Source organism: Larus michahellis, chromosome 3 (genome assembly GCF_964199755.1).
Source record: "Larus michahellis chromosome 3, bLarMic1.1, whole genome shotgun sequence".
Classification (NCBI taxonomy): Eukaryota; Metazoa; Chordata; class Aves; order Charadriiformes; family Laridae; genus Larus; species Larus michahellis.
In genome coordinates, this window is record NC_133898.1 from 81,484,694 (window position 1) to 81,499,176 (window position 14,483).

Below are 14,483 nucleotides of genomic sequence, written 5' to 3' on the forward strand. Positions count from 1 at the left end.
AACATATATTATTTGGGTCACAGCTAGACTGTGAAAACTGAAAAGAAATGATTTTTTTTTCCTGTCTGCTGCTCTGAGTTACACTGAGCATATGCCTGAAAGTGGCAAGTGTAAGAAGAAAGCCACAAAACAGTTCCCCAAACTGCAGTTACTGATATAAGGGTTCCTGAATCTCTAGCGGTACTTCCCATATTCGTTTAGTACTATTTCACTTGATTTTATCTCATTGTAACAATCAAGCTATAGAAGAATAGCGCAGAGTCTTCTTGAAGTGTATTAAGTGACGTGACATGCTGTTGTCGCATTCCCTTCTTCTTGTCTTTTCATGGGGAAAACATTGAATTTATTTAAAAAAAAAAAAAAGGAAAAAAAAAATCATTTAGGTTTGGGCTGCAGTGTGGATATATGAGAGATTAAGGGTTGCCTTGAAGAAGCCTAACAAAGCATTTTATAAATTGATAGTTTGTTCCTTGGTGAAAGCTCTGTAGAAATAAGCTTTTTGTTTGTTGTACCTGCAAAATCCAAGTCAGTCACGAGCCTCAGGTCTGAGTTTCAAGCAATTTTCTAGAAATACACCTTGAAGCCCCTTAAAGTAAAGATGACAAAAAGCTTCTGGTGAGGAGAAGAGCTTCTGGGTTGCATGTCTGTCTGTACCAGAGTATGAAAGTGGGTTTTAGTTGCAACTTCTTCACAGGACACTTGCACAGCATTTCCTGCATGCTTGCTGCAATGTCTCAGCAGTGCAGCTCTGGGTCACTGGCTGTCATGGTCTCACCCAATTCCAGTAAGCCAGGTATAACACTCCTGTATTCCTAAAGGCATTTTTCCCCATGTGCTTGCTGTTGGCGTCTGATTTCTGTGAGAAGCAAATAATGACCTCCATTTCATTGCTTTTTCTTCTGTTTCCGTATAAAGACTATTTCTGGGGTGAAACGCAGTTTAAAAAACCCAGAAGCCTTAAACTCAGACAGAGATGATTCAGCTGGCCTTCCTGTGCTTTGAAGGCACACATTTGCATTGTGCAAAAAGGTTTTGTTTGCAGTGGATTGCCCAGAGTGATAAGGCAGCTTCCATCTGTGTAGGACAGGCCTTCCAACAGCATCCTTACAGGACAGCGGTGAAGCACGGTCAGACAGCATTCCAGGTAGCATAGCAAGCAGGGGACTGCATTGTCTCATTGCTCTCAACTGAATCATTTATGAGGACTAGGAGTTGCAGGAAGTTCCTGAGGGTGAATTTTCAATCAACTGAGAAAGGATATTCGTCCCTTTTCAATATTCATCGGAGGGGGTGGGGGGAGAGGGGCTGAGAAAAGGATAGTAAAATGGATCCCAGCTCCAAGGAGCTGTGCAAAATGTCTTGGCGTTGCTGTGACCCAGCATTTTGCTAACTGAAGGGAAGAGGCGAGACCTCTTTAGGCCAAAACAGTTCTAGACACCTGTGAGCTGTGTTAAGTTTTATTTTTCTTGATTGAACTCCCAATGCACTCTTTTATTAAGGCTAAATTAGGTTTTTTTAAACATTAATGTTTATTTAGTACTGAGAGACTGCAGAGTGGCTGGCAGCCTGCTCTGTTCCATTCCCCAGAGAGTGGCAATCTGCAGCTGGACAACTGGTCCCTCTCCGTACACCCTCTAGCCACCAAAAGATCAGAAGTTACCTGTGAGTTACCAAGGTCAGTTATTAAACTAATTAACACGGACTTTCCTTTTGGGGGAGCTTAGGGGTGTGTTAACCAGAGTATTCTTACGTAGTGCATGAGCCTGGAGCCACCTCAGAACAGTATCAGAAGAACCCACTTCTGTAACGCTGGGTATTCACAGCAAGCCAGACAAACAACTTTTATAGTTTAGCTGCTGTTTATCAGCCTAGGAGGAGCTGTGTACCCTCATAAAAAGGGGGAAGAATAATCTGGTAAAACATTCTTTCAATTTACTAAACTTTAGATATGCATCTTTAATCTCTACCTATGTGTGTGTCTGTCTTAGAAACCATAAGTCTGTTTTCATGTCCTTGCCAAAGCATGAATAATCTCCAGATCTCAATTTCTTATAGTTGAGATCAACTTCCCTACATTAAACTTTGTACTTCTGCTACCTAATAACTGCAGAAGAGAATGTTAAATTTGAACATGCTTTGGGGAGAGAAAAAACAAAACAACTTGTGGTCTAGAGGTGGCGGCAAGCTGTGGAAATCTTAAAAGCAGAAATTACCAGAAGAATGCCTGTTTTGGGGAATAAGAATCCTGAGTGATGAACCAAATAGTTCAGGGAACAGATTAAAGCCACTGGAGTTCTTGGAACTTGGTGAGTTAAAGTCTGTCAACTGTGAGAACAGCTCTGAGAGAAAAGATGCTGGGTCTTTTGGTGGGGATACAGTGAGCTAGGAATGACCTGATCTGTAATTACTCGCAAAACCCCTTGATTATTTGCAAGTCATTTGACCAGTAAAGCTGAAGATGTGGCCATTAAGAAAGCAGCATGTAAGAAAGAGCTAGAAATAGAAAAATAGTATTTCAAGGATGAATAAGGTTTGAAGAACAAACTATAAATATAATCTCTGAATATTGTAAAATGTTTAGTCTTAGCAAGCCTTGCAAGCCTAAAGACTACAAAAGAAAAACATATATATTAGTCTAAACTTATATCCTGATGTGCCCAGTTGTCAGCCCTCTGTTCTCCTAAATGACTTGTTTTTGTTATTATTATAAAGATCTCAGGTGCAATGCCGTTCCTAAGGGCTGATCCTTCTCGACACACACAGCAAGAATGTAGATTGTACAGAGAATACAGTTTATCTTCCTCCCTAGAATTATGTACTAATTCTAATAATAGAGTGGGGTTTGTGAAGGCTAACAAATCAGATTGTTAAGGTTAAATCAAGAAGAATGCTTTGAAATACTGCCCATTTTTTCTTGACCTGCATGCTAGGATGATATATTCTTCTATTTAAATTCTTTCATCACCGTAATGAATGGTTCGATTGCTGTGCCTCCCATATTGTTACGATGATAAAGATTTTTGCCGTTTTAGAAATAACAAATGTATAATAAAGGGATAGAAGAGATTAGGAGATACATTTGAAATTTGTTGTGAAAAGGGTAGTGGCTGTGGACAGCAAGGAACGAGAGGAATCCACAGGGAAATGTTCAGAGCGGCTGGCGTGGGGCTGTTTAGTCATTGCTGAAACACCTGGTGACTTCATTAAGGCACCAGATTAGGTGGAGCTGCTCGAGCTGTTCTGGTTGAAGAGATTCTTGCTCCGGTGCTTTTATTGCTGCTTCTTCACTAGGAGTTATGTCCCCTGAGAGCCGGCCGTTGTTAGTAATGCCTAACCTCTTTCAGTCAAAATGAGTTAATACAATTAAAAAAACCCAAATAAAATCAAAACTTCCCCAACCCAAAGTAGTTCTCTGAGATCGCTTACTTTGACTAAGCAGTACTGAGTGCTGTTTGCAGCAGCTGGGTGGGCAGGTTTTAGGGGAGAGACCCGTACCCCCTGCCGGGGGACAGTGACACCCGGGTTAGTACTGTAACCTCTTCAGCTGGCGTAGCTGCAGATGGGAGATACCGTGCGGACACAGCCATCAGCCGTCTCGGGGGGTTCAAAGCTTGGGTTGTTACTTGATTTGAACTTGAATCTGTTTTGATCAAATGCAAATCAAACCAGTTCAAAATCCCATTCACACTGAGACGTGAGTGCTGGTATTTACATCCATTCTGCTCAGCTTGCTACATCTTGCCACAGCTGGCGCTACCCTACAAAATGGCGAGAGAAATCCAGTCCTAAGAACTAATACAAGTTGGGTATCTCAGAGCCCTGAAGAATTATCTGGTTTTACTTGTAAATATTCCTGGGAAAGAATCATCTGATCATCCTCCGAGATGTTAATTGGATGTCCAGGGCACTGCAGTAACAGGCATTTTGAATGCTCCTGCTTGGATAGCTTTTCTGTGGAAAGAATTTAAGATCTTGGCTTGCCAGTTCTTTGGAGTCATCTGTTTGTGCTGAACTTGACTCAAAAAAAGTCGCCCTATTGGACTGAAATGGAACCAGTCCAAGTTACAGCGGCTAAATGCAGACATATGTGTTTGCAGGATCAGGCTTTTCATGTTGTAACTGGTTGGTCTCCTTTTAGCTTCACCAGGACATTTCTTTAACTGAAGCAGCAATAAGGAAAAACTGTATTTCTGATGACTTAACCTAGAGAGCACAGGTGTTAAATGCCATCCTTTTGTGCAGGCAGCTTTTATGGAAACGCTTGCTATGAAAGAGTATGTTTCCATGCTTTAGGTGGTGTTTGCTTTAGGTGATTTCACGTGTATCTATCATACACTCTTTCTGGGTGAAAGGAAACTTGGTATCTATTGATATTTTCACATTAAACATTTGTTGTTTTTTCCCTTATGAGCATTTCACTCGATCTCTGTTTACTTGCATAGATACATGGTCAAACATACCATTGTGTTTCCACGGGGGAGTGCTCAAGTTATGCAAACTGTACCCTAGAACTGTCCCTGTGTCCCCTGGCTGCACTGGGTTCTGCACTCATTAGTACCCAAACGGGCTTTGTGCTGGTGTCAAACCATATTCCCTCTTGAAATTGCTCATGTAGCTTGTCTTCCTAGCCCCCAAATGGAAGTAGTTTCAGTCTACAATTGCGTACTGATTGCTAGACCAGCACATGGCCCAGTTTTGCGTGTTCTTCAGTTTGTAGGAGTTGCACTTTGGAAATCCTTGTGTGAGGGCTGGGGTGGAGAAAGCGCCTGCAGCAGACTGGGGTGATGAGATTCTGCTAAGGCAGAGACATACCTGGGGGCTGAGCAGAGCTCGTGTACTCCAGCCATATGGGAGAGCTTTTAAGACCATTATTATTTGTTTGTTACAGCTGTGCAACTTCCTCTTCCCCTTTGTACATGCTTTTTCTGACATGCTGTCACGGCCTTCATCTGTCCTGATACAGAAAGCAAAGAACACAGTATAATTTCCTACCTTCTGCTGTTCAGCTGGTTGTTTAATGAGAATTTCCCTTGGCCAATGTCAGAGAAAAATCTGTATCTGCCAAGGTTCTTTGTATAGGAACAAATGTTAACATAAACAGGCTTCCTCACAAATATCCAAGCAGGGCAATCGACCACAGTGGGGGAAAAACACTTCAGGGAACTGAGGGAATGCTGCTTCCCCCCCCACCCCCACCCCCAGCCCTGTTTTCTTCCAAGGGTGTTAACAAATTCGTTGAAGGGGATGACCTTTCATCTCACGTCCAGGAAGACTTCTTATGGTGAGGCATCTTCTTGCATTTCAGCTTTCAGGTAATTACTCTCTTTTTTGACAGTGTTTCTGAGTGCAAGCCAGTTCTTTGCCTGTGTTGCAAGAGGAGCCCGTTCCTTCTCTTTTTGTTATGTTTTGCCTGAAGTAAGGAAGTAGCCAGTGGGAATTAAACAGTGTTCTTAATTAGTTTATTTTACTGGCTCACAAAATGCAACCTTCCTTGCCAGTATTGCATTCTTCTTCTTTTCCATGCTTCTGTTGAGCATTTTATAAAGTGCAAGTAGGTATGAAGCACACTTCATTTCTTCTGGAGCAATTTAGCAGCTTAAAGCCAACGCCTCAAGTAAGGAGCTGTGGTACCTGGGCATCTCTAGGTAACTTAACCTCATAATTTCTTCTAAAACTTCAGAAGTAGAGTATCCCTTGGCTCTCCAGAGTTAATTGCATGGCCCAGAGAGGTGAGGGTATTTGGAAAGTGGAGAGGAAAGGAAGCCTTTAAAGCTTTAGCACTAGAAATGTGCAGAACTGCTGCCTTGAGTCATGTTGCCACATTCCCCCGACCGTCCTTGGTGTTTTCTGCATTTCGCAGCACGATTCGTACACCCATAACAGGAACAGCCTGTGAACACTTTTTCAGTGTTCGGTTTTACATTTAACAGAAGTGTAAAGTTCAGTGTCATGGAATTTCCCTGCTTGTTGTTAGATAGCTTGGTAGGACTCAAAACCAACCAGCCTGAATTGTAGGCAGAAGCCTTCCTCCCCGAAATGAGTATGTTCAGGGGTTCAGAGCTGTCCTGGCCTCCTCCCATTAAAACTGCAATAGAAGTTCTCCTCTTGGGGTCTGTCATATTTTATTTTAATTCAAAATATTTGAAGGAAAATAATCTAAGAGTTTAGTTTTGTAAATCTTAAGAGTGCTGTGGAACACCAAAAAATCCCCAAACCAATAGTCATGTGGGCCAGCTCAGGGACTTGGGTTTTGGTTTTTTGTTGGTTTTTTTTTTTTTTTTTTTTTTTTTTAAATAATTGATGCCATAAAATCCCAAACCCAAAGAGGTAGGAGATGGAAGGCATCTGGCAGAGTTTACAGCCCTGGGGGGTCAACGAGAGAAGTACAGCCTGCTGCAAACAAAGGCTGAGTGTTTTGCTGATGCGATTGCAAAACACATGTTTGCCCAGGACTGTTATGATCTTGGGAATAGGCAGGAGGCCAAATTTCTGCAGCAGCATACTTAGTCACACAAATATCTACAAAATGCTAACCTCTTGCGATTTCTCAGTTTAAAAGCCGTAATTACTTTGTTGCTTCAAGACAAGGTAGATAGAAACTCTTGCATAAGGAGCAGGGGAGAGGAAGAAAAAAAAAAAAAAGTGTTGTCCAAAGAGCTTTTCCGTGCCGGGGAGGAGAGCGGAGCGGGGGAGACCGGGGCTCGGGGGGAGTGGGTCCCCAGCCGGGCTGGGGCAGCACGGAGGAACTGGGTAGGTGGGGTGGACTGGGAGAGGCCTGGGGCTCTGCGGGGCCACTTGCCCCCGAGGCGGGGGTTACCCCGCTGCAGCGGCTGCTGTTTCTTCTCCCCCTTTCCCTGCCGTTCGTTGGCATTCCCGGGCGGTGGGAGCAACCGGCGGGCCGCGGCGGGCAGCTGCCCCCCGGCCGCCGCTCCGCCCGCGCGGTGGGAGGGAGGGGGGGCCGGTCCGCCGGCAGGGCCCGCCCCGGCGGCTGTGGGCGGTGCGGCACAGCGGCGGCGGGGCTGCCGGGGGAGCGGGGCCAGCCCCAGCCCCGCAGCGCTGGCAGGAGGGAGGGTGGCGAGGCCGGCCCCCAGCCCAGCACCCAGGTACCCGGCGGGCGGCGAGGGGCTGGGGCCGCGGCGGGCCCCCCGCAGGGCTGACCCTCCCCCGGGGGTGGTGGTCGTGCTCCCCCGGAGAGCATCCCCAGGGAGAAATCCCTGCTGGAAGGTGGGATTCGGAGCTACTGGAGGGTAACTTTGGGGGATTTGCTGGTCTTTTCTAGTTCCCTTCTGCGGGATGTCCAGCTACAGTGACAATGCAGGTGCTGCCGTTATCCTCCCCGTTGCCACCTGATCCCAGAAGGGCTGTGTACCGCTTGTGTGGGTGCTGGTGGGGTGTCTGCTGGGTTTTTAGGCTTTATCCAACTAATTTTTGCCTCTGAATTGCCTGGTATTTATTTTGTTCTTGCACAGAATTGGATTATCCTTTTGAAACAGTGGGGTTGGTCCTGCCTTTCTGATAGAGAAGAGCTTGCTGTAGTTGTAAACAAGTACAAGTCAGTAGTGTTATTTTGGACAGGAATTAAAATGCTGCTTTGGATCTCTTTTAAAAATTTCTTAGTGTCACCACGTTAAGATTTCTTATCTTAAAGAAAACTTTTAAATCCTCAAACTGCTTCAGGCTGCCACAGAAACTATTTTGTATTTTTCTGGTTTGTGCAGATCTAGTACATGTCGGATACAAGTTGCTTTGCTTTGACATAATCCAGCAGTAAAGTCTACATAATGCAAACGGTAACTGTCACATTTAAACTTGTTTCCTTCTGTGTCACTGATTTAAACAGTGTTTACAGCGTGGAAATTGCAGAGGTTCCTTCTAAATCCTTTGCCCTTTAATACTTTATGTTTCATTGTAGGCGTTACAGAACTAGCCTATAGAAAAGCTAGGCACTAGTCACTGAAATTCAGCCTCTTGGTTTCAGTGAGCTCAAATCAAAAGTAAATTGGGTTGTGGTCTCTAGGCAGTTTTGTCAGAAAACCACTTCAGGAAGAGCTATTACTGCTGAGGAAGAGTAGGTAGCACTTAGGTGCCTTGAGACTACTCCAGTTGGACCTGCTCTTACTGCTCGGTCCTAGAAGATGACCAGAGAAGAGGTGTCAGAGCTTGAGACTGAGGAGTCTGGCCTTTCCTTCCTGCCGGTGTGAACAGGGTATGTGACCTCGGGCACACACTCGCTTGCCTAGATTTCTGTCTTGAATCAAGTCACATAAACTAGTTGGGCATGTTTTTAAAATCTGATATTTCAAAGGACTTGGAGACTTCCACAGAAAATACACTTACTGGTATTTAAATTAAAATAAAGTCATTTAAGTGTTTAAATTCATATAAGAATAATATATTCTCTGTGAAATAGAAACAGTTCAATGTTTGCTGTGCTCTAATTCCAGTGAAGAGTGGTAGGTCTGTGGAACAAAGTGCTTTGCAGCAGAGGGGGAGTACTTGTTCTCCGTTCTTCAAATCCATGCAAGTGCAGACATGTCTAGTGCTTCAGTTGAATGACACAGTGTGAGATACCCAGAAAATGGAACCAGCATAAAAATTTAGAGTACATGGGCATTTTTGAGATAATTTTTCTGTCATTTTAATGTGAATCATGGTTGGTTTGAGAAAGCCTCAACAATTGCAGCTGCTTCTGGATTAGGTAAATGAATAAAATAGGAAAAACTGCCAGTTGTGCTTAGCCCCACGTTTAGAAACGGTGTAGGATTTGTGGGATTGTTTTTTATTGTTTGGTTGGGTTTTTTTTTTTAGTGTTTGTAAGAAAAGAATCATATTTAATCACTACTCTTTGTGTCTTAATCCCTTAATTTCCAAAAGCTGCCCATCTGACAAGGAAACTACAGGAGGTACTGTATTTAGCAGAACTGAAAATACATCTTTTAAGATGAGTATGTATCAGCTTGGTGATAAATAACTTGTCCGGTGAGGCCAGTTGTGCCAGTCATTGTTGTTAAGATCCTAAACAAGGAAACTCCAAATTTGTAGCCTGTTAGTGTCACCACCAGTGAGGTTTTGCTGTCGGTGACCTTTAAAGGGGAAGCAGGAACCAGACACAGTGAGTGAAGCAGCAGCACTGGGTCTCGGAGACTGGTAAGTGCCAAAGTCTCCCTTGGAAATGCAGCGCGAGCTTCTTGGACGCTTTGATGCTTTAAGGCATGTTAGCCTATAAGAGTATAAAAGTCTAAATGGGTATTTTTAGTGTCAGCTGCAAATATATCATAGTATACTAAGCTGAATTTTCAGCACTGGCAGATTGGGGGGGCAGGGTTTAATTCTGCTTGGAGATTGTGTTGAAGAGTTTTTAGCCCACAGTTCATTGTGCCTTTCTTAACCCTAAGCTCGGATACGAATGCGCTTGGATTATGTAAAACGATCACTGGTTTTCTAGGAAGATGGTACCTCCAAAAAGGGTCACCTCAGACTCATTTCCCTTCTCTGGTTCCTTCCTTTAGATTGTTTTATATTACATTACAGTGTGTGATTTTCATACAGTTTTGTTTGAATCTAGCAGTATTTAGTGCTTAATCAGGACACAGCTGATTCAGATGAAGATGTTAATCCAAATGTGGTTTAGTGAAGTAAATTGATAATCATATTTTCACTTCGCCGGTGGCTTGTCTATGCTAAAATGTTCTTTTTGCCATTTAGGGGAGGCTTAAGTATGTATGTAAATAAGTCTCTCTGGGAGATAAAACATTTGATATTGTTACTGACTGTACTTGAGGGGAGCAAAGTGACTCACTGTGCTAACACCAGGGAAGCAGTCTGAAGACTGTGGTTCGTTGCTGGTGCTCAGCTCATGAATCCTCAATGACTGAAAATTAACAGTTTGGTAACAGTCCCCATACTCATCGGACAGAACTATAATTGAGTTTTGGGAGAGGTTTTGTGATAAGAGGCAGAGCTCGAGCTGCCAGGAGCCCGTAGTGGGAGAGGAACAGGGCTCTGAAAAAAGCATTTTAGGTGCACTATGGAGCAGGAGCTGTAGCTAAGGTTAGGTTCCTTAGCTAAGGTTAGGTTTCTTGTCTAGTCTTAGTGGCCAGCCCAGCCCAAACCACGACAGCCCTGCGTCTTGGCTTCTGACTTTGCTTTGGTGTTTCTGGGTGGAATTTCTGATACTGATGTCTGGTTAGAAGTAACTCTTCTTTTTTTCTCTTCGCTTATATTTTAAAGAGGTTCAGAACCAAAGTAGATGATGCTTTATTACCAACCGAGGTTATACACATTGTACTTTAATTATTAAAGCCCCTCTTCTAAGCATTTGCAGTTCAATTTTCCACCTCAGGCTTTTACTTAAATTTTGTAGGAATGCTGCTCTTGACAAGACACTTGAAAAAATTACCTAAAAGTGGGCTTTATCGACTGAGTCTTAAGATACAGAAAAGCCATAAATAGAGTGAGTTTATACGTGCTTGTGGTTTTAGAGTGGTCTTCTCTCTGCTTATATGTGCGTGCAGTACACATTTTTGGTCTGGTTGGCATTGTGGAGTTGGATGTACTAAATGGGCCAGTCTGGTGAGAGGGAATGGCAACCAGGAAGTGTATAATTAAGTTTGCAGACTTGTCTCATTAAGTCTTCTGTCTCAGCTCTGCAGAGCTGTTTCTTGGTGTAAATTTGCATAAAACATATTTCCTGGTTGAGAAGTCTCTGAAAAGGCACACAGTCTGATGGTTAGGGCATTAGCCCGTGACTTGAGAGAGCTCAGCTCAAGCCACAGAAGACTTTAGCAGCCTCTGTTAGACATGTAGCTTTTCTGTTTCTCAAGTTTTTTTCTAAATGGCAGATAATACGCTTGCCCTACCTCACAGGAATGTTACATGAATGTCATCTAATGTCATACATTAGATGAGATACTCAGATATGGCAGTGGTGAGGGACATGTAGATTCAGAAATGGTAGGTATCTGGTGAACATAGTTCCCATGGAAATAATAATAGTGGCTGCATGGAAATACAAGCTACATTACACAAGGGGAAAGAGGAGGCTTTTCTGTGATTTCTGAGGTCTCCACCAGCATAGTGATACAGCATTTTTATGGCTAAAATCTTGCTTCTCTGTCAAGGTACATCTGGAAGGTGAGCAGTGGAGTGGATTGCCACCTGGCGAGGCCCACCTTGCTCCATTAGCTGTGAGCTTCTGGGTGTTGAAGGTGAAATCTGTTACACCCTTGGTGCTCAGCTTTGCAGCCATCTGAGTTTTATGTTCTGGCTTTGAAGATGGAGTGCCTCTGGTGCATTATTATTATTACTATGTATTATTTGTACCTAAAGTCTCAGTTGTGGTTGGCTTTCTGCTGAGCTTGGAGCTGTATTCAGCTGCAGAGTTGCTAGACTGAGTGGAAGTGGTGTGGCAAGGTTAACAAACAGGAGGAAAAAAGCCAGGAGAAGTTTGATGCAGAAAACACGGCACTAAGTAGGTCACTTTGGTGTGCAACTCGGTGGTCTGGAATTGCATGAAAGTTGCTTATACTTTTGTAATAACCAAAATAAATATCGGTTGCTTGCAGCTGCTGCTTGTCCTAGGCCCGGCTGCTTCGCCAAGTGCTTGTCAGTGCTCCAGGTGAGGCGCTTCTTAGGAGGAAGGGGCAGGAGAGAGACATGGTGGTGGTGTGGCTGGTCTTGCCTTTGAGAGGGAAAGCTGGAGAGCAATGCTGCTTGAGTCTGTTTGGAAGATGGAGGCTTAGTGAAGGGCATCATGGAGCATAGAAATATGTTCAAAACGAAGGGAAGATAGTCTGGGACAGTTTTGAGAACTGTTACTGTATTGTCTATATAGCATTTGAAATGTTGGGATACTGGGAGCACACGGAGATGCCTGTTGTTTCTCATGTACTAGGAGAACTTGATTAAATGTTGCTTCTGAAAAAAAGAGGGGCAGAGAGTTTTTAAAAGGTCTGCCATAGCTTGTAACTGAAGAATAACAATTTTCAGAAGATTTCCAATGGGTCAGAATTTATACAATGCTCATGACTGTGGTAACTGTGCACCGTACAGCAACAAGCTTATTTCTGTTCTCAGTACCCTCTGGAAGAAACATATTTATCCCCATTCTGAGATGGTAAACTGAGGCTCATCTTCACAAAGTCCATCTCTGTCAGAAGAGACCCGAACCCGGGCTTCTAAAGTACGAGGCTGGTGCCATGATTTCAGGAGGATGCTTTCTCTCCTGAGGGGAAAACAAAGCAGCTTCTTCAATTCCTCCAAAAAACATAAGTCACTTTGCAGAGAGGGTTTGGTTTTTACTGAAGTGTTGTAATTAGGCAGTGTAATGACAGTGGTCTGGCCTCTGCATGCTTTAAAAAAAAATGCTAAGTGTTTTGATACTGATGTATTTTAAATTGTGAGGCAAAATATGTTAGCAGCTTGCTGATCTCTGGTTCAGAAGTCATGGGTCTTTTTCTTCCTATAACTGTTCTGGGAAAGGGGAAGACTGAAATGTAGTTTTTCGAGAATTAAACTAAAGTGTATTTTTCTTGGAGTGCTTGAGTTGGCAGACAACTGCAGGCATCTGCTAAGTTAAATGATGCATACAGGCTTTTTTTCCTTGCTGTCATTTGGATGTAAGATGTTTCCCTAATTTACTAGGGTTGTTGTAGCTGAGATAAGAAGCTGTGGTAGAACTTAAAGTAGAGAGGGTGTTTTCAAGATACAAATTCCATCCTACAAGTGGCATTGCTGGAGACTTGACTGAGAGGCAAAATTTGTGAATGTTAGGACCCTCAGCAGGAAAAACCTACGTTGCAAACTTTACTGTCACAGGGAAAATGTGAAAAGCCCTAGTGTAAGAGCTACCACTTGATCTTGCTTTATCCAAATGAGACTTGAGAAAGTAAGGAGACCCTCAGACTCTGATGGACTTTGGTAGTTACGACTTAGACCTGCGCTGACTGTTTCTGGCTTTTTGAAGCTGGTTTTTAATCTTGGGGGAAAGTTCAGGGAACAGTAACTGATTAATAAAATTGCTTCTAGTACAATGAACTCGTGCAAATAGAAACCTCAGCTAAAGACAGAAAAAGTGCAATAGTAAGTGAGACCAGTGTTGCTTGTTTATAACAACCTTTATCTATGGGGAAAACGTAGCAAAGTTTAAAACTGAATTTGACAAGCGGCTTTTAGAGGCTCCATTTGGTCTTTAGGCCTAAAAAGCTAAAGGTGCCCCTCTGCTCTGTCTAGCCTGAACTGTCTCAATACACAGTATTTATTTATCTAAACCCAGCTGCGAACCTGGATGGGGTCGGTATCATCAGAAAAGATGTTTGGGCTATGGAACGGAGGCAATGGATGTGTTTTAAAAGCAGGGGAGGGGGAATAGATAAGAGCCCAAACCATTAGTTGATATATAGCCTAGTATTTAGCACTCGGCTCCACCCACAGCTTTAATCCCAGGTCTCCCTCCATCTGTAAGAGCACCGTGCCATCAGCTGTCCTGTTGGAGCTGCTTCGGGTGTCAGGGCTCCCATCTTTCCTGGGGAAGCCGTGCCACTGGCCATGCAGTAATCCCCTTGGGAGAGCTGGTTTGCACTGTGCGCTGTGCACAAGAGGGAGGGCTGAGCCTCTGTAGCGATGCAATTCCCATCTGGGAAGGTGGGCACGGGTGAGTGTGCGAGGTGAGGCTGTGTCCCATGTTGGTACATGTCCCATGGACCCTGACGTGCCCTCTCTGAGGGCTGCTCCGTGCCAAATGCAGAAACAGCCCTTGAACCCGTTTCTCCCTCCTTTCCTAAGGGAGCGGTTTAACAGGCAGGACACAAATGCATCCCAGTCTCCTCTGCAACTTGCTCCTTGGCTGCAGAGAGGGCCCAGGGTGCTGTAGGTCTGGCAGGATGGTCCATCGAGCTGAGGGGAGAGGGCAAGCAGTGAACTGCTGGAGGGGCATCCAGCCTCCTCCCTCTTACCTGCAAGGCCACATGTCCACAGAAGCGTGTGCGAGGATGTGGCTGCTGCTGTTCTGCTTGAGCAAAATCCCCTCTCTCCCTCCCAACGTGAATAGCTATTTATCTGTCTTGAAAAGAAAGCAGATGCAAATGTGGATCAGGTACTTTCAGCAGTCTGAGAGCTCTTTGAGGTGGGGGAAAAAGAAATCTGATTAGGGTTACAGCTGTTTCATTTCCTGACAGATGCACAGAGTGTTATGTGCTGGCGTACTGCGGATGTGCACACACACATCAGTCTCATTTTGTATCGGGCATAGCTACACAGCAGCCGGCTCTGTACTGAACTCCTTGTCCTGGACACCCTGCCAAAATATGCTTTGTGCAGAATTTTCTGTGAACCAGGTTGTAGTGTGTGTGTGTGTGTGCATATAAATTTGTGTGTGTTGTCTTCGGTTGGCAGGGCCTTTGTTGTTGAGTATTTTGTTGCTGGAGCGGGACGGTACACTGTAAACAAGCGTGGCTAATTATAAAGCACTTGTATAAAAAATGATT

At 44.0% G+C, this 14,483-nt stretch overlaps 1 protein-coding gene across 9 annotated transcripts in view; it reads left to right on the forward strand.

The window, feature by feature from the left end:
• SESN1 (sestrin 1) overlaps nucleotides 1-14,483 on the forward strand; it is an 81,298-nt gene that overhangs the window by 56,685 nt on the left and 10,130 nt on the right. The window contains exon 1 of one of the 9 annotated variants that reach the window (XM_074580990.1): nucleotides 6,968-7,103. The exons of 3 other annotated variants lie outside the window; for them this stretch is intronic. Coding sequence is in view for 1 of the 6 variants with exons in the window: in XM_074580985.1 (XP_074437086.1) it covers nucleotides 7,782-7,790 (9 nt within the window). In the remaining 5 variants the exon portion in view is untranslated. Of the gene's footprint in view, nucleotides 1-6,967; nucleotides 8,207-9,080; nucleotides 9,148-14,483 lie in introns of those variants that run through there. 5 more of the 9 variants (XM_074580988.1, XM_074580982.1, XM_074580986.1 and 2 more) reach the window with 5 other exon arrangements.